The sequence below is a fragment of the Coregonus clupeaformis genome, chromosome 24 (genome assembly GCF_020615455.1).
Source record: "Coregonus clupeaformis isolate EN_2021a chromosome 24, ASM2061545v1, whole genome shotgun sequence".
In the NCBI taxonomy this organism is placed as follows: Eukaryota; Metazoa; Chordata; class Actinopteri; order Salmoniformes; family Salmonidae; genus Coregonus; species Coregonus clupeaformis.
The window spans coordinates 33,622,676-33,642,722 of NC_059215.1; the positions used below are offsets into that span (position 1 = coordinate 33,622,676).

Genomic DNA, 20,047 nt, shown 5'->3' on the forward strand with positions numbered 1-20,047 from the left:
TACTTTTTCGAGGAACAGATAAGAACCGGGAACGAAAGTGATCTATACTGTTCCGGAACATAATCGTTATTTTAAAAGCAAGAGAACCGGTTAATAACATTACCGTAGGTTTCGGCCATTTTTTAAAAGTCCCACAAAAAACGCAACAAAGTGCCTATGCAAAGCCCTCACGCTATCACTCAGAAACGTATTCCAGTGTCTGCCTGCCAGATGAACATTTTTGCCAGTGTGTGTGCATCTGTAAGGCTACATGCCCTTCCCCCTCCGAAGCGTAGGCTACTGTAGCCTACTGACGTTACAAACGTGATTCAGAAATTAGGGAGAGAGATTTTTAATTAGAGAAGAATGGATTAACTTCTTCTATGTTAGTTAAAGATACTATAGTTATCATGTTTCACAATGGATTTATTAACTACAAAAAGGTAACATATGTTTTCATTTTAATTCTGGTGCCTCTGCACACACAAACTTGTTAGCTAGCTAGCTTTGGTCCAGTGTTAAGCTAACTCTCGGAAGTTCAAATACTTTTCAAAGTTCAGTCATAGAAGCTGCTCCTCCGTAGGTACAGTGCCTTGCAAAGGTATTCATCCCCCTTGGTGTTTTTCCTATTTTGTTGCTTTACAACCTGTAATTTAAAATTATTTTTATTTGGATTTCATGTAATGGACATACACAAAATAGTCCAAATTGGTGAAGTTAAATGAAAAAATTAACTTGTTTCAAAACATTATATAAAAAATAAATAACGGAAAGGTGGTGCGTGCATATGTATTCACTCCCTTTGCTATGAAGCCCCTAAATAAGATCTGGTGCAACCAATTACCTTCAGAAGTCACATAATTAGTTAATTAAAGTCCACCTGAGTGCAATCTAAGTGTCAAATGATCTCAGTATATACACCTGTCCTGAAAGGTCCCAGAGTCTGCAACACCATTAAGCAAGGGGTACCACCAAGCAAGCGGAACCATGAAAACCACGGAGCTCTCCAAACAGGTCAGGGACAAAGTTGTGGAGAAGTACAGATCAGGGTTGGGTTATGAAAAAATATCAGAAACTTTGAACATCCCACGGAGCATAACTAAATCCATTATTAAAAAAATGGAAAGAATATGGCACTACAACAAACCTGCCAAGAGAGGGCCACCCACCAAAGCCCACGGACCAGGCAAGGAGGGCATTAATCAGGGAGGCAACAAAGACACCAAAGATAACCCTGAAGGAGCTGCAAAGCTCCACAGCGGAGATTGGAGTATCTGTCTATAGGACCACTTTAAGCCTTGCTCTCCACAGAGCTGGGCTTTACGGAAGAGTGCCCAGAAAATGATGTCATGGCTTTGGAAGCTTCTGATAGGCTAATTGACATAACTTGAGTCAATTGGAGGTGTACCTGTGGATGTATTTCAAGGCCTACCTTCAAACTCAGTGCCTCTTTGCTTGACATCATGGGAAAATCAAAAGAAATCAGCCAATACCTCAGAAAAAAAATTGTAGACCTCCACAAGTCTGGTTCATCCTTGGGAGCAATTTCCAAATGCCTGAAGGTACCACGTTCATCTGTACAAACAATAGTACGCAAGTATAAACACCATGGTACCATGCAGTCGTCATACCGCTCAGGAAGGAGACGCGTTCTGTCTCCTAGAGATAAACGTACTTTGGTGCGAGAAGTGCAAATCAATCACAGAACAACAGCAAAGGACCTTGTGAAGATGCTGGAGGAAACAGGTACAAAAGTATCTATATCCACAGTAAAACGAGTCCTATATCGACATAACCTGAAAGGCCGCTCAGCAAGGAAGAAGCCACTGCTCCAAAACCGCCATAAAAAAGCCAGACTACGGTTTGCAACTGCACATGGGGACAAAGATTGTACTTTTTGGAGAAATGTCCTCTTGTCTGATGAAACAAAAATAGAACTGTTTGGCCATAATGACCATCGTTATGTTTGGAGGAAAAAGGGGGCTGCTTGCAAGTAGAAAAACACCATCCCAACCGTGAAGCACGGGGTGGCAGCATCATGCTGTGGGGGTGCTTTGCTGCAGGAGGGACTGTGGATATATTGAAGCAACATCTCAAGACATCAGTCAGGAAGTTAAAGCTTGGTCGCAAATGGGTCTCAGAAGGCCCTCAAAATTGTGAAAGTCTCCAGCCACCCTAGTCATAGACTCTTCTCTCTGCTACCGCACGGCAAGCGGTACCGGAGCGCCAAGTCTAGGTCCAAAAGGCTTCTCAACAGATTCTACCCCCAAGCCATAAGACTCCTGAATAGCTAATCATGGCTACCCGGACTACTTGCACTGCCCCCCACCCCCACCCCATCTTTTTACGCTGCTGCTACTCTGTTAATTATTTATGCATAGTCACTTTAACTCTACCCACATGTACATATTACCTGAACTACCTCAACTAGCCGGTGCCCCCGCACATTGACTCTGCACCGGTACCCCCCTGTATATAGCCTCCCTACTGTTATTTTATTTTACTTCTGCTCTTTTTTTCTCAACACTTTTTTTGTTGTTGTTGTTTTATTTTACTTTTTTATTAAAAAATAAATGCATTGTTGGTTAAGGGCTGTAAGTAAGCATTTCACTGTAATGTCTACACCTGTTGTATTTGGCGCATGTGGCAAATAAAATTTGATTTGATTTGATTTAATGAACATCGTTATGTTTGGAGGAAAAAGGGGGTTGCTTGCAAGCCGAAGAACACCATCCCAACCGTGAAGCACAGGGGTTGCAGCATCATGCTGTGAGGGTGCTTTGCTGCAGGAGGGACTGGTGCACTTCACAAAATAGATGGCATCATGAGGAAGGAAAATTATGGGGATATATTGAAGCAACATCTCAAGACATCAGTCAGGAAGTTAAAGCTTGTTCGCTTCCAAATGGACAATGACCCCAAGCATGCTTCCAAAGTTGTGGCAAAATGACTTAAGGACAACAAAGTCAAGGTATTGGAGTGGCCATCACAAAGCCCTGACCTCAATCCTAAAGAAAATGATATGGGCAGAACTGAAAAAGTGTGTGCGAGCAAGGAGGCCTACAAACCTGACTCAGTTACACCATCTCTGTCAGGAGGAATGGGCCAAAATATACCCAACTTATTGTGGGAAGGCTACCAGAAACATTTGACCCAAGTTAAACAATTTAAAGGCAATGCTACCAAATACTAATTGATTGTATGTAAACTTCTGACCCACTGGGAATATGATGAAAGAAATAAAAGCTGAAATTAATAATTCTCTCTACTATTATTCTGACATTTCACATTCTTAAAATAAAGTGGTGATCCTAACTGACCTAAGAACTTTTACTAGGATTAAATGTCAGGAATTGTGAAAAACTGAGTTTAAGTGTATTTGGCTAAGGTGCATGTAAACTTCCGACTTCAACTGTAAATGTTAGAATGGCCTAGTCAAAGCCCAGACCTCAATCCAATTGAGAATCTGTGGTATGACTTAAACCCATCCAACTTGAAGGAGCTGGAGCAGTTTTGCCTTGAAGAATGTGCAAAAATCCCAGTGGCTAGATGCGCCAAGCTTATAGAGACATACCCCAAGAGACTTGCAGCTGTAATTGCTGCAAAAGGTGGCTCTACAAAGTCTTGACTTTGGGGGGATGAATAATTATGCACGTTCAAGTTTTCAGTTTTTTTGTCTTATTTCTTGATTGTTTCACAATAAATAATATCTTGCATCTTCAAATTGGTAGGCATGTTGTGTAAATCAAATGATGCAACCCCCCCAAAAATCTATTTTAATTCCAGATTGTAAGGTAACAAAATAGGAAAAATGCCAATGTGGGTGAATACTTTCGGAAGCGACTGTATAATTCTGTGGGCCTAATTCAGATAATGCATGTCATAACAAGATGCAAAGCACTTCAAGCCAAGCCTCCTCCTCCACTCTCTCTCACGTTCTCCACACCCGCAAAATTTCCATCGTATCACACTCCCTACAATGTCTGTCCAATGCATGTAAACAACTATAGCTTGCTCACTCCATAGCAAGCTGTTCTATCCGCACTGATTGGTGAAGTAATTTAATGTCAAGCTAAATGTTTAAAAAAACTCCAAGCATGCTGTCATGTGCCCTTTTCTCAGGAGTGGCTTCCGTCTGGCCACTCTCCCATAAAGCCCAGATTGGTGAAGTTCTGTAGAGTGTTGTCTTTCTGGCAGGCTCTCCCATCTCAGCCAAGGAAAACTGTAGTTCTGTCAGAGTGGACATTGGGTTTTTGGTCACCTCCCTGACCAAGGTCCTTCTTGCCCGGTTGCTCAGTTTGGTCGGACAGCCAACTCTAGGCAGAGTCTGGGTAGTTCCATATTTCTTCAAATTCCCAATTTTAGAGACCACTGTGCTTTTGGAAACTTTCAACACTCTAGAAATTGTTTTATACCCTTCCCCAGATATATGCCTCATAATTCTATCTGGGAGATCTACGGACTGTTCCTTAGACTTCATGGTATAGTTTCTGCTCTGACATGCACTGTCAACTGTGGGACCTTATATACAGTGCATTCGGAAAGTATTCAGACCACTTGACTTTTTTCACATTTTTTTACGTTACAGCCTTATTCTGAAATTGATTAAATAAACCTTTTTCCTCATCAATCTACATACAATACCCCATAATGACAAAGAGAAAACAGGCTTTTAGAAATGTTTGCAAATGTAGTAAAAATAAAAAACTGAAATACCTTATTTACATAAGTATTCAGACCCTTTGCTATGAGACTCGAAATTGAACTCAGGTGCATTCTGCTTCCATTGATAATCCTTGAGATGTTTCTATAACTTGATTTGAGTCCACCTGTAGTAAATTCAATTGATTGGACATGTTTTGGCAAGGCACACACCTGTCTATATAAGGTTCCACAGTTGACCAAAAAACAATCCATAGGGCCCCGTGTAGCTCAGTTGGTAGAGCATGGCGCTTGCAACGCCAGGGTTGTGGGTTGGATTCCCACGGGGGGCCAGTATGAAAATGTATGTACTCACTAACTGTAAGTCGCTCTGGATAAGCGCGTCTGCTAAATGACTAAAATGTAAATGTAAAATGTAAATGTCTAAGGAATTGTCCGTAGAGCTCCGAGACAGGATTGTGTCAAGGCACAGATCTGGGGAAGGGGTACCAAAAAATTTCTGCAGCACTCCACCAATCAGGTCTTTATGCTAGAGTGGCCAGATGGAAGCCACTCCTCAGTAAAAGGCACATGACAGCCCACTTGGAGTTTGCCAAAAGGCACCTAAATGACTCTCAGACCATGAGAAACAAGATTCTCTGGTCTGATGAAACCAAGATTGAACTCTTTGGCTTGAATGCCAAGCGTCATGTCTGAAGGAAACCTGGCACCATCCCTAAGGTGAAGCGTGGTGGCAGCATCATGCTGTGGGGGTGTTTTCAGCAGCAGGGACTAGGAGACTAGTCAGGATCGAGGGAAGGTTGAATGGAGCAAAGTACAGAGAGATCCTAGATGAAAACCTGCTCCAGAGCGCTCAGGACCTCAGACTGGGGTGAAGGTTCACCTTCCAACAGGACAATGACCCTAAGCACACAGCCAAGACAATGCAGGAGTGGCTTCGGGACAAGTCTCTGAATGTCCTTGAGTGGCCTAGAAAGGTACGATGTAAACCATTACTTTTTTTTGTTCAAACCAGTTCAGAACTTTATTTTGCTGGTCGGAACAGTGGAACGGAATGAAAAATAGAATGGTTCTTTCAGAATGAAATGATTGGAAAGTAATTCCTGTTCCAACCCCTGATTAAAATATATAAAAGCGATTTTGTTGAATTGTGTTTGGGAAATAAAGACAGACATGGTTATAAAAAGGTAGTGGTAATCAGTACCAACATTTCTAGGAGGCTTAACTGACCCTGTCCCATGGCTCAACTTACTCCATACCCGAGGTAATTTGTGCCAGGAGACCACTTTTTTGGGACAAACTATGTTTTCAAAACTGTAATGTTTACATAAATTCTGATTATTTCCAGGGATACACAACATCCTGAAATATATGTAGATATCTTTGTTAGAAACAATACTATATTTCCCTTGACGGAGTTATGCTGAATGAAGAAATTTCCCAGGTTACCCCACTCTCCCCTTGGTGTAAAGGGTAGTTATTTTGTCTCTCCTCCACAGGTTTCTCAAGCTTTGAAAAATGGCTGACATGACACAGTTTACAATGACTGTGGTCATTTATAAACTCAGCAAAAAAAGAAACTTCCCTTTTTCAGGACCCTGTCTTTCAAAGATTATTCGTAAAAATCCAAATAACTTCACAGATCTTCGTTGTAAAGGGTTTAAACACATGCTTGTTCAATGAACCATAATCAATTAATGAACATGCACCTGTGGAACGGTCGTTAAGACACTAACAGCTTACAAACTGTAGGCAATTAAGGTCACAGTTATGAAAACTTAGGACACTAAAGAGGCCTTTCTACTGACTCTGAAAAACACCAAAAGAAAGATGCCCAGGGTCCCTGCTCATCTGCGTGAATGTGCCTTAGGCATGCTGCAAGGAGGCATGAGGACTGCAGATGTGGCCAGGGCAATAAATTGCAATGTCCGTACTGTGAGACGCCTAAGACAGCGCTACGGGGAGACAGGACGGACAGCTGATCGTCCTCGCAGTGGCAGACCTAGTGTAACAACACCTGCACAGGATCGGTACATCCGAACATCACACCTGCGGGACAGGTACAGGATGGCAACAACAACTGCCCGAGTTACACCAGGAACGCACAATCCCTCCATCAGTGCTCAGACTGTCCGCAATAGGCTGAGAGAGGCTGGACTGAGGGCTTGTAGGCCTGTTGTAAGGCAGGTCCTCACCAGACATCACCAGCAACAATGTCGCCTATGGGCACAAACCCACCGTCGCTGGACCAGACAGGACTGGCTAAAAGTGCTCTTCACTGACAAGTCGCGGTTTTGTCTCACCAGGAGTGATGGTCGGATTCGCGTTTATCGTTGAAGGAATGAGCGCTACACCGAGGCCTGTACTCTGGAGCGGGATCAATTTGGAGGTGGAGGGTCCGTCATGGTCTGGGGCGGTGTGTCACAGCATTATCGGACTGAGCTTGTTGTCATTGCAGGCAATCTCAACACTGTGCGTTACAGGGAAGACATCCTCCTCCCTCATGTGGTACCCTTCCTGCAGGCTCATCCTGACATGACCCTCCAGCATGACAATGCCACCAGCCATACTGCTCGTTCTGTGAGTGATTTCCTGCAAGACAGGAACGTCAGTGTTCTGCCATGGCCAGCGAAGAGCCCGGATCTCAATCCCATTGAGCACGTCTGGGACCTGTTGGATCGGAGGGTGAGGGCTAGGGCCATTCCCCCCAGAAATGTCCGGGAACATGTAGGATTCGTGGTGGAAGAGTGGGGTAACATTTCACAGCAAGAACTGGCAAATCTGGTGCAGTCCATGAGGAGGAGATGCACTGCAGTACTTAATGCTGCTGGTGGCCACACCAGATACTGACTGTTACTTTTGATTTTGACCCCCCCTTTGTTCAGGGACACATTATTCAATTTCTGTTAGTCACATGTCTGTGGAACTTGTTCAGTTTATGTCTCAGTTGTTTAATCTTGTTATGTTCATACAAATATTTACACTTTAAGTTTGCTGAAAATAAACGCAGTTGACAGTGAGAGGACGATTCTTTTTTTACTGAGTTTAGTTCATATAAATCATGTAACATGAAGCTATATCTTTATATTGATACTGTATGTCCCCTCCACTTTCAATGATGGCCTACTTAAAATAAATTCTCAGCGTTGAGGCCCAGACCCCTTAACTATAATAGAACTGGTTTGTATTCAGGGAACACAACTGAAAACGCTTTAAAACGTTTTGCAACGGACAACGAAAATGTGTGTTTCTTATCCAGGTAGTCTCTCCCTGTTTCAGTCAGTTTTCGTCCGTTTGGTACCTACTGAACACGACCCTGGTCTGACATCCTGGGCCTTCTTAGCATTCCTCCTCCATATCTCCTCAGCCCCCTAGGGCGTTATCACAGTGTAAAATCTGCACGTAGCACTCCCTCCCAACTCCCACAGTCCCCTAGAAAGCAGCTATTTGTTCCAATGAATCCCCACTTTAATCAGTAACATATCAGTTGTGCTTGGCGGGGCGAAGGGTGGGGGATAGCAAGGCTGCACAAACCCCCCCCTTTCAGCCGGCAGTATTCAATTTCCTCACTTTGTCCATTATGCACAGACAACAATAGACTACAAGAGTTTATTTTGTTTGGGCCTCGTTTATCGTGGTGCTGAGCTGCCTGTGCATCGAAAGGGTCTCAAATGGCCCACGTTCTGTGGAGGCTGGATGCAGTGTTACTGACACATGTTGGCGGTATGAAAAAGTAACAACGGATGTCTGTTGGTGTGACTGTACAGTATGTGAACGGGGGACTACACTCATGTTCAGCTAGTCTGTATAGTATTTAATTACTCTTTCAATAAGCTATCCTGTGTAAATCCTTTAGTGATGTCCTCGGTAATTATGTTGTTGAACCACTAATCTACTGTAGATTTGTTGTGGTACATCTCTTAAGGTCTCACTGCTTCATATTGATCCAAAGCTGCGTAGCTGAGCACACTTGCGTCAAAGATTGGTCAGCAAGATTGAGATTGAGCAGCATCATCTGTGTGTGTGTGTGTGTGTGTGTGTGTATTAGAGCTGTATTAGTAGCAGGTTACAGTGTCTGGTTACTATCTGACTGGCAGCTGGTAGACTAGGCCATTCATAGACTCTAACTACCTTTAGTGTCTATACATGAAGGTATCGACGCTCGCTCTGAACATTAACATACGTCACTTGCGGTACGTTTTTGGAAACATAAGGAACGCATCTTTCATATCAGCGAGAAATCATTTCAAAAGACAAAAGGTTAAATTACTACACACCTTTATATGGTTAGGATTAGTGTTCAAACCCTGCCATATCGCCATACTACAGTGCTTGTTTACGGAAGAAAGAGACGACCACCTGTGCTAATTAGCTATCTAGCATGCTCTAAGCACTAGCTCGAACACCATAAGAGTAACTTGAGAGAAGGTGTAGCAGAGGTGTATTTCGTCGGCTGGAGGCACACAGCCGTATGGATCTGTAAAAACCTTTTATTTGAAAGATTATTTCTCGCTGATATGAAAGATAAGTTCCATATGTTTCTAAGACCGCATCGCAAGCGATGATTATGCACGTTTCTAAATGTTAAAACAGGGTGTTGGGATTGTAGTTCACATGGTCCCACCGGTAATCAGTGCTTATAGCTGAGAACCCTTGGGATGAGGCAGAATGCCTTATTAATGCCTTGGGTTCTAGAGAGTAACTGGTAGACCTGCGCTGTGTTAATTGAGCTACATTGCCTGGCCAACCTGCGTGAGAGGACACACGTTGACGCTCTCACCTGCCTACTACAAGTCCACACCTTGCCATAACTCCTCCCCTAACCTGTGTGTGTGTGTGTTGGACTAGTGTGGGAAAATAGTGACAGCTCTAGTTAACTCCTCCCTCCAGTGAAGCGTTGGAATGGAGGGGGAGGGGAGGAATGGAATATGTAATTCTAAACCTGTGGGAGTCTCTTAGAACAGGTACAGAGAGAGAGCAGCTCATAGAAAGCAAGAAAGAGAGAGAGGGACAATCTCTGGAAGTATTCCCTGATTTCCTGGATACAGTGCAGTGGAAGAGGAGTGTTTTTGCCTGAGGAGTGTTGTTCAGATTCCCCTGTTGTCTGTCGTGAGAGTTCCCAGCCCAGACCTGACAGTGGAATCCTTGGGAAAGCTCTCCTGTGAGGAGGGGATGAAGCCAGACAGGGAGGAGGGGAAACCTGGTGAGTGGAGTAGTGGAAGAGTGTGGCTGCCTGTCATAGCTCTCCCTGACTAGTATATATATTTATTTTTTTAGTAGCCTGTAGCAGTTGTGTGCTGACCAAAAGTTTCAAGTGACACTAACAGGCTTTGTGACTGAGGCTTTTGGTGAGGCCTGGTGTTTTTAATGTTTTTAATGGGGGGTTGCAGCGGAGTCCTGTGGGACTGTTTTTTTAAGTACTGTTTGTGCTTTTGTGTTTGTGTATTATTAAAACTCAGAAAACAGCGAGTTCACGTGTGGGTCAGAGTGTCATGTGGGATGTTCAGTCACCTGCCGGCTGCCACCCGTTGTGGAACCGTTCAGTTACTTTACCCAGCTATGACCTCACGGCTTGTTGTTGTTTGAACATGGGAGTGAACTATGCCACCCTAGAGACAACGTCAACATTAAAGCAAACTGTAGTTGTGTCAGGCTGACTGACAACAATGTACCTATACCAACTCGGTAGAATATCTTCACATTTTACATTATAAAAAGTTTAAAAAAAAAGTGGTTATTCAAATTAACATAGTTTGGAAATGGTTGAATGAATGAGTTTTGACTAATTGCAATTCACTGGCAGAATTCATTGTGGGTTGTTTCGTGGATGCATTTCTTTCAGGCAGTGTTGTTTTTGGTTTTCTAAAGACCTTTTGTCATGGGTTAGTGAATAGGTGACTCTGTGTTGTCCTTGGTTATTTGTACAGTAATGTTTCTGAATTTCTCAGAACAACGGTACGTTTGTAATCATGAAGGCAGTGTTGTTTATTTTCTTCATATTTTCATTTTTAACAGGGCTGCATCTAGGGTTATTGAGTGCACATTTCTCTGAGAGTAAATGGGTATTTTACACTCTGTGTATTTCAGTGTGTGACAGCATTGTCTATAGGTCACACACATTTTATACTTTGGTGGTTCATGGGTACTGTAGTCCTCAGTAGATGAGCACCTCTGTTTCAGGACTGACCTGGTCTGACAAGCTCACAGCCCTCTTTGATCCATTCCAAGCCATGCAGGCCAAAATCAGCTCTGTACCATCCACATAGTGGCTAACTGTCATAGCATAGTATTCATTAGCTACAGTACTTGAATCCCCTCTGCTTCCACGTGTGGCTGATACTGTTTATGGTGGCAGTTATAATGGCTATTGGAGTGTCCCAGTAGCGTTGCTAGTAGGTTAAGTGACATACTCAGCTGTACAGTGACAACACATCGAGTAATTCCTGCTGGCTTAGCCACAGGGTGTGGTAGCTGACACCATTCTTGCCGCCTAAGCAAAACAAACAAACACATTCAATGGTATTCATTGCTTCCGAGAGCCTAACTTCTATCCAAGGTGTGGCTACATATTAGCAGTTGTGTTTAATTACTCGGCTTTCATGCTAACATTGCCCCGATTGCGTCTTACACAACAGGAATACTCATCGCAAATTTCTCAGATAGGCAATGTAGATCAGTTTTCCCTTTTCAACTCCTCTATCTCAAATCTAGTCCAATCTACTCTAGCTGAGTCAAGTCTAGTCTCAGTACAGAATATGTAAAGGTTGAAAGTCCAGACTAGTTGTGACCAGTGTTGGGCTCAATTGCATTTCAATTTAGAAAGTAAACTGAAATTCCAGTTTAATTCCTGAATTGAAATTAAATGTTAGCCGCAACTGTTTTTGAACTATGAGTTGACAGCATCTGTGTGAAGAGCTGTCAGATCTTACAGGCATTATGGGGAAATGACAGGTCAAAGTGTCAGGCCCAAGGGCAGGTCACACCTCTTCTTTGTGTCGGTAAAATATCCTCTTTGTGAAAGACGACTCACTGATAAGCTATTCTGTGTCTACCTTTAGTGGTGGTGTCACTTTCAAAAGTAGACCTGGAAGCAACCATATCTAGGACTAAAGCCAGATATTATTGATCTCTGATTGCCTGGGGACATGAGTTCCGGTATGGGGAAGTGGGTAACTATAAATATAGTTGTGCACTACAAAAGCATCATATCGAAAGAACTCCTTTTAACCTACACTACCAGTCAAAAGTTTGGACACACCTACTCATTGAAGGGTTTTTCTTTATTTTACAATTTTTTTACATTGTAGAATAATAGTGAAGACATCAAAACTATGAAATAACACATATGGAATCATGTAGTAACCAAAAACGTGTTAAACAAATCAAAATATATTTTATATTTGAGATTCTTCAAATAGTCACCCTTTGCCTTGATGACAGCTTTGCACACTCTTAAAAATTCCCTGTCTTAGGTCAGTTAGGATCACCACGTTATTTTGTGGGGATGGTGTTCTCGGGGTGATGAGAGGTGTTGGGTTTGCACCAGACATAGCGTTTTCCTTGATGGACAAAAAGCTCAATTTTAGTCTCACCTGACCAGAGTACCTTCTTCCATATGTTTGGGGAGTCTCCCACATGCCTTTTGGCGAATACCAAATGTGTTTGCTTATTATTTTCTTCAAGCAATGTCTTTTTTCTGGTCACTCTTCCATAAACCCAGCTCTGTGGAGTGTACGGCTTAAATTGGTCCTATGGACAGATACTCCAATCTCCGCTGTGGAGCTTTGCAGCTCCTTCAGGGTTATATTTGGTCTCTTTGTTGCCTCTCTGATTAAATACATTTTACATTTACGTCATTTAGCAGACGCTCTTATCCAGAGCGACTTACAGGAGCAATTAGGGTTAAGTGCCTTGCTCAAGGGTACATCGACAGATTTTTCACCTAGTCAGCTCGGGGATTAGAACCAGCGACCTTTCGGTTACTGGCACAACGCTCTTAACCACTAAGCTACCTGCCGCCCCATTAATGCCATCCTTGCCTGGTCCGTGAGTTTTGGTGGGCGGCCCTCTCTTGGCAGGTTTGTTGTGGTGCCATATTCTTTCCAATTTTTAATAATGAATTTAATGGTGCCCCTTGGGATGTTCAAAGTTTCTGATATTTTTTTTATAACCCAACCCTGATCTGTACTTCTCAACAACATTGTCCCTGACCTGTTTGGAGACTCCTTGGTCTTCATGGTGCCGCTTGCTTGGTGGTGCCCCTTGCTTAGTGGTGTTGCAGACTCTGGGGCCTTTCAGAACACGTGTATACACTACCGTTCAAAAGTTTGGGGTCACTTAAAAATGTCCTTGTTTTCGAAAGAAAATCTATTTTCTTGTCCATTTAAAATAACATCAAATTGATCAGAAATACAGTGTAGACATTGTTAATGTTGGAGATGGCTATTGGAATATCTACAGGCCCATTATCAGCAACCATCAGTCCTGTGTTCCAACGGCACGTTGTGTTTGCTAATCCAAGTTTATCATTTTAAAAGGCTAATTGATCATTAGAAAACCCTTTTGCAATTATGTTAGCACAGCTGAAAACTGTTGTGCTGATTAAAGAAGCAATAAAACTGGCCTTCTTGAGACTAGTTGAGTATCTGGAGCATCAGCAATTGTGGGTTCGATTACAGGCTCAAAATGGCCAGAAACAAATAACTTTCTTCTGAAACTCGTCAGTCTATTCCTGTTCTGAGAAATGAAGGCTATTCCATGCGAGAAATTGCCAAGAAACTGAAGATCTCGTACAAGTTGTGTACTACTCCCTTCACAGAACAGCGCAAACTGGCTTTAACCAGAATAGAAAGAGGAGTCGGAGGCCCCGGTGTACAACTGAGCAAGAGGACAAATACATTAGTGTCTAGTTTGAGAAACAGGCGCCTCACATGTCCTCAACTGGCAGCTTCATTAAATAGTGCCCGCAAAACACCAGTCTCAACATCAACAGTGAAGAGGCGACTCCGGGATGCTGACCTTCTAGGCAGAGTTGCCAAGAAAAAGCAATATCTCAGAATGCCCATCTTTAATTTTTATTTGCCAGTCTGAGATATGGCTTTTTCTTTCATGTGACACTTAGATTGCACACAGGTGGACTTTATTTAACTAATTATGTGACTTCTGAAGATAATTGGTGGCACCAGATTTTATTTAGGGGCTTCATAGCAAAGGGGGTGAATACATATGCACGCACCACTTTTCCGTTATTAATTTTTTAGAATGTTTTGAAACAAGTTATTTTTTTCATTTCACTTCACCAATTTGGACTATTTTGTGTATGTCCATGAAATGAAATCCAAATAAAAATCAATTTCAATTACAGGTTGTAATGCAACAAAATAGGAAAAACGCCAAGGGGGATGAATACTTTTGCAAGGCACTGTATTTCCTTAATGCACACAACTTTTGCTCATTTGCATAGTTAATAGTTTAATTCCAGCATTCACTTCCAGCATTTTAATCAATTTCTTAATTTCCTGCACTGTGTTATTATTTACACACTGTGTCACGTTTCTTTTGTGTTAGTATGCCTCTATATATATATATTTAAAAAAAATCCTTGACAGAATAATTATTCTCCTCTTTGACTGTGCATATTCGTCAGTTCTTACTTTCGCCACTAGAGAGCGATCGGCAGATTTCATGGGGTCTGTACTCCCGAAGTTGTTGACTGTTTTTGTGCTTGCCAGTTAGCTAGCAGTGTTCTGCTGTTAGCATCTAAAGGTTATCAGTGTCTTACTGGCAATAAAAACGGATTGCCATGAATGTTTTGCCGTCATTACTGAATTATGTAATGTAACAAATAAAACATTAAACCTTGTAAACAATTCTTGGTAATTCATGGTAACCTTGTAAACAATTCAGTTAGACCAGCGTTTATTTGAAACAGGCGTTTATTTGCTGAAATGTGTGCTGTTGCCGGCTATTAAAAGGGACGGGGCTATTTGAGACTCGGCTTTTAATTGAAGTTTTACAGTATTTAATGTCTAGTAAAAAAATATATGTTTTATTGTCACATACACAGGATTGGTGCAGTGAAATGTGTTGTTTTATAGGTCAGCCATAGTAATACGGCGCCCCTGGAGCAAATTAGGGTTAAGATTTTTCACCTTCTTGGCTCAGGTATTAGAACCAGTGACCTTAAAGGTAAAAAAAAATTAAAAACATTTTTATAAAAAATAATATAAATAAAAGTAAGCTTTTAATTTATATCAAATCTAACTTTTACAGTGATTAAGACATGGATATCTCATGGTATGGTGGGGTATGCAAAATCGGTAAACTTTGAACACCTTTATCGCTTGAATGCTTTGGTATTTAGGTCCAAAAAGTCACTTTCTGAGCATTTCTACAATGGGCAAATATGTTCAAATCAAAAGGGGTGCTGTGAAAAAGTGATTGAATTCAAATGGATTTACCCCAAGAGATCATCCCCTACTCAATCTGAAAAGGTGTGGTGGAAAGGGGGCTTAGCTCCATGGTGCCTGTGTCATTATCTCTACCCCCATCCTGAACTTTAACCTCTGCTATGAGTCGGGACCTGGGTGGGGGACCCTTGTGTCTGTTTTCATTGCCCACCCCCCCTCTCCCGCCCTATCCTGGCTGCACCCACTGGCCTGTCCATCACACAGGATTAAGTGACAGGGCGTGTGTCTAGTGTGTCTGGTGTGTGTGTGTGTGTAGGTGTGTGTGTGTGCATAGGTGTGTGTGTGTGTGTGTGTGTGTGTGTGTGTGTGCATAGGTGTGTGTGTGTGTGCATGAGCATGTTTGTGAGTGGGTGTGTGTGTCACAGCAGGCTGGCAGCGTCCAGCAGTGTTGCCAACAAATTTTCAGGGGAAGTTGCTAGAGGCAGGTCGATTTGTTGCTAAAAGTTGCTAAATGACGTTGTGATGTCATTGCGTGATGACGTCTTTACGTAATAACGTAAAACTGCGTCATTACGTAGAATACACAATAACGTTACTCAAATTGACTGGCCATCTCGGTGACAAATATGATTTGACATCTGTTAGTTTAGATTTGTTTGTTTATTATCACATACAGTGGGGAGAACAAGTATTTGATACACTGCCGATTTTGCAGGTTTTCCTACTTACAAAACATGTAGAGGTCTGTCATTTTTATCATAGGTACACTTCAACTGTGAGAGACGGAATCTAAAACAAAAATCCATAAAATCACATTGTATGATTTTTAAGTAATTCATTTGCATTTTATTGCATGACATAAGTATTTGATACATCAGAAAAGCAGAACTTAATATTTGGTACAGAAACCTTTGTTTGCAATTACAGAGATCATACGTTTCCTGTAGGTCTTGACCAGGTTTGCACACACTGCAGGAGGGATTTTGGCCCACTCCTCCATACAGACCTTCTCCAGATCCTTCAGATTTCGGGGCTGTCGCTGGGCGATACGGACTTTCAGCTCCCTCCAAAGATTTTCTATTAGGTTCAGGTCTGGAGACTGGCTAGGCCACTCCAGGACCTTGAGATGCTTCTTACGGAGCCACTCCTTAGTTGCCCTGGCTGTGTGTTTCGGGTCATTGTCATGCTGGAAGACCCACCCACGACCCATCTTCAATGCTCTTAATGAGGGAAGGAGGTTGTTGGCCAAGATCTCGCGATACATGGCCCCATCCATCCTCCCCTCAATACGGTGCAGTCGTCCTGTCCCCTTTGCAGAAAAGCATCCCCAAAGAATGATGTTTCCACCTCCATGCTACACGGTTGGGATGGTGTTCTTGGGGTTGTACTCATCCTTCTTCTTTCTCCAAACACGGCAAGTGGAGTTTAGACCAAAAAGCTCTATTTTTGTCTCATCAGACCACATTACCTTCTCCCAATTCTCCTCTGGATCATCCAGATGGTCATTGGCAAACTTCAGACGGGCCTGGACATGCGCTGGCTTGAGCAAGGGGACCTTGCGTGCGCTGCAGGATTTTAATCCATGATGGCGTAGTGTGTTACTAATGGTTTTCTTTGAGACTGTGGTCCCAGCTCTCTTCAGGTCATTGACCAGGTCCTGCCGTGTAGTTCTGGGTTGATCCCTCACCTTCCTCATGATCATTGATGCCCCACAAGGTGAGATCTTGCATGGAGCCCATTTTCTAATAATTATGCCAACAGTTGTTGCCTTCTCACCAAGCTGCTTGCCTATTGTCCTGTAGCCCATCCCAGCCTTGTGCAGGTCTACAATTGTATCCCTGATGTCCTTACACAGCTCTCTGGTCTTGGCCATTGTGGAGAGGTTGGAGTCTGTTTGATTGAGTGTGTGGACAGGTGTCTTTTATACAGGTAACGAGTTCAAACAGGTGCAGTTAATACAGGTAATGAGTGGAGAACAGTAGGGTTTCTTAAAGAAAAACTAACAGGTCTGTGAGAGCCGGAATTCTTACTGGTTGGTAGGTGATCAAATACTTATGTCATGCAATAAAATGCAAATGAATTACTTAAAAAACATACAATGTGATTTTCTGGATTTTAGTTTTAGATTCCGTCTCTCACAGTTGAAATGTACCTATGATAAAAATTACAGACCTCTACATGCTTTGTAAGTAGGAAAACCTGCAAAATCGGCAGTGTATCAAATACTTGTTCTCCCCACTGTATATTTTTATTTGTAAAAGTAATATAAACACAACACATTTTATATGATCACATGAACACATTGAATTATTGAACAATTACACATTACACATTATTGAACAATTACATTTGATTTATTTTCTTATTAACTAGTAAACCTACACGTTCTGAACAATTATAGTTTTCAGCAGTGTATTGGTAGTTAGTTAACATGCTACCTAACTGATCAACAATTATAGGTACAAGCTAATAACAAGGTATATATGCTATCTTATTGAACAAGCAACTTAACTCAAATAATGATGTGTGCGCTAGGCATCTCTCTCCATTTCTCTCCAGGTTGATGTGCTGCTTGGCTGGCCTGCTGCTGCCTGTGCACGAGCTGAGCGCCTGCTGCTGACATCACTCACAATGCACTTTTGCAGCCAGGCACGTGTGTTGTGACTGAGTGTGTGACAGATAAAATAATTTTGTGTCATTTAGAGGGAACATGCATGCATTTTAGCATTTTGGGTACTTTTCAAAAGTTGCTAAAAGTTCCAAATACATTTTTAAAAGTAGATACATTTGTTGCTAGGTGCTGTTTGAAAAAAAAGTTGCCAGGGTAGTCTGAAAAGTTGCTAAATCTAGCAACAAAATTGCTAAGTTGGCATCAATGGCGTCCAGTGTGACTGTGTCCCCTGTAGCTCAGTTGGTAGAGCATGGCGCTTGCAACGCCAGGGTTGTGGGTTCATTTCCCACGGGGGGCCAGTATGAAAATGTGTGCACGCACTAACTGTAAGTTGCTCTGGATAAGAGTGTCTGCTAAATGACTAAAATTTAACAATGTGTAATTATGAGAGTGGCCTGGTCCTGCCTCTGTAATTACAAGACTGTCAGTGGAGTGGGTAGATGCAGCAGACCCTCTGTGTGATACTGTGATGAGGGGCTAAGAGAATGGCCTGCCTTTCTCACGTGTGTTTTAGTAGTTCATGTGTGTTTTTCTGTCAAGTTCAGGCAACCGGGCCATGGGTTTTCTCAATACAATACCAGGGCTTATAGAAAAAGAAACCAGATTTAAGAACACCTGCTCTTTCCATTACATAGACTGACCAGGTGAAAGCTATGATCCCTTATTGATGTAACTTGTTAAATCCACTTCAGTCAGTATAGCTGAAGGGGAGGAAACAGGTTAAAGATGGATTTTTAAGCCTTCAGACAATTGAGACATGGATTGTGTATGTGTGCCATTCAGAGGGTGAATGGGCAAGACAAAAAATGTAAGAACCTTTGAACAGGGAATTGTAGTAGGTGCCAGGAACTGCAACGCTGCTGGGTTTTTCACACTCAACAGTTTCCCATGTGTATCAAGAATGGTCCACTACCCAAAGGACATCCAGCCAACTTGACACAACTGTGGGAAGCATTGGAGTCAACATGGGCCATTATCCCTGTGGAACGCTTTCGACACCTTGTAGAGTCCATGCCCCGACGAATTGAGGCTGTTCTGAGTCAATATTAGGAAGGTGTTCCTAATGTTTGGTATACTCAGTGTATAATGTACAGCCATTTTATTATTATTATTAGATACTTGGACATGTTTTAGTGAATTTAAGTAATGATGGGCAAAATCTGGTCTTATTTTCATTTAGAATGTGTTGAACCATTTCACGTGGCATACTTGGTTGAACCTTTTCTTCTATTATTTACTATAAGACAAAGGACACTATTTTAGTAGATAGGCCAGTCTCCAACCACCTTCCAATTCTTCCATGCCCATGAATGTAGTTTTAAGGCAAAAGGCTTTGCTAAACATTGGTTCAACACAAATTATATTACCCCAATTAGAAGTATTTGGCCTTTGTGGCTTTTAACATTCATCCCACTGACTTTCAGTATGCCTCCTGCTATTTTCCATTAACTCTACCTCAGTTGACGAAACACAGAGACATAGGGTTTCCCTCCCACAATACACCTCTCTGAAAAGGTGACAAAACAACTGAGCAGTGACACACTTCCCTACTGTGCGGCTTATGTACTCAATTCATTCGCAGGTGTTTAGTGCGTCTGAACTACCAATGTTTTCATCTTAGCTGGAAACAGAAATGGCACTATTCTCATTAAAATAAGACTTTTCCAGGGATTTTTCTCCACTTCAAGATGCTACTGAGATTATTTTGCCAAGGCTCAGAAATGATGTATATGATAGTATTTTTTTTTTCAAGGCTGGACATGTGAACGCTGCTTTATCATTAATGTTTGACGGAATGGCGAATTGTTGGCAGGATTTCCTTTGTGTGTGTGTGTGTGTGTGTATGTGTGTGTGTGTGTACGCGTGCATGCATGCTTGTGTGTATGTGTGCAAATATTTGCTGCCCTCATGTTTGGCCCAACCTATAAACAACTAGCTCTATTAGCCTTTGGCACCAGGAAAAAGGTTGTGTTTGAACAACCCACAAACATATGCACGCACACACACACACACACATTTACATTTTATACAGTGAGAGATCATTTGTGTGACCTAGCAAATGCTATGCCAAATCGCATGAAGGGAAATGGTCTTCGGTCATTCATGAGAAGAAAATGTGTCCTGACTCTTCTCTTTCATCCTAGTGTTGGCAAATATTGTTTACTGGTAGTTTTCTGGTATTTGCTGTTACTTCTCTCTATCACACCCAATCCTCAGCAGTTACATACAGTGCCTTTTGAAAGTATTCACACCCCTTGACTTATTCCACATTTTGTTCTGTTACAGCCTGTATTCAAAATGGATTAAATTGATTATTCTCACCCAT

At 42.1% G+C, this 20,047-nt stretch overlaps 1 protein-coding gene across 3 annotated transcripts in view; it reads left to right on the top strand.

Annotated features, from left to right (window-relative positions):
* LOC121556449 (kazrin-like) overlaps nt 1-20,047 on the top strand; it is a 118,316-nt gene that overhangs the window by 15,009 nt on the left and 83,260 nt on the right. Inside the window, exon 1 of one of the 3 annotated variants that reach the window (XM_045207151.1) lies at nt 9,606-9,844. The exons of the other annotated variants lie outside the window; for them this stretch is intronic. Coding sequence (XP_045063086.1) covers nt 9,814-9,844 — 31 coding nt within the window. The 5' untranslated portion in view covers nt 9,606-9,813. Of the gene's footprint in view, nt 1-9,605; nt 9,845-20,047 lie in introns of those variants that run through there. 3 annotated transcript variants of the gene reach the window in all.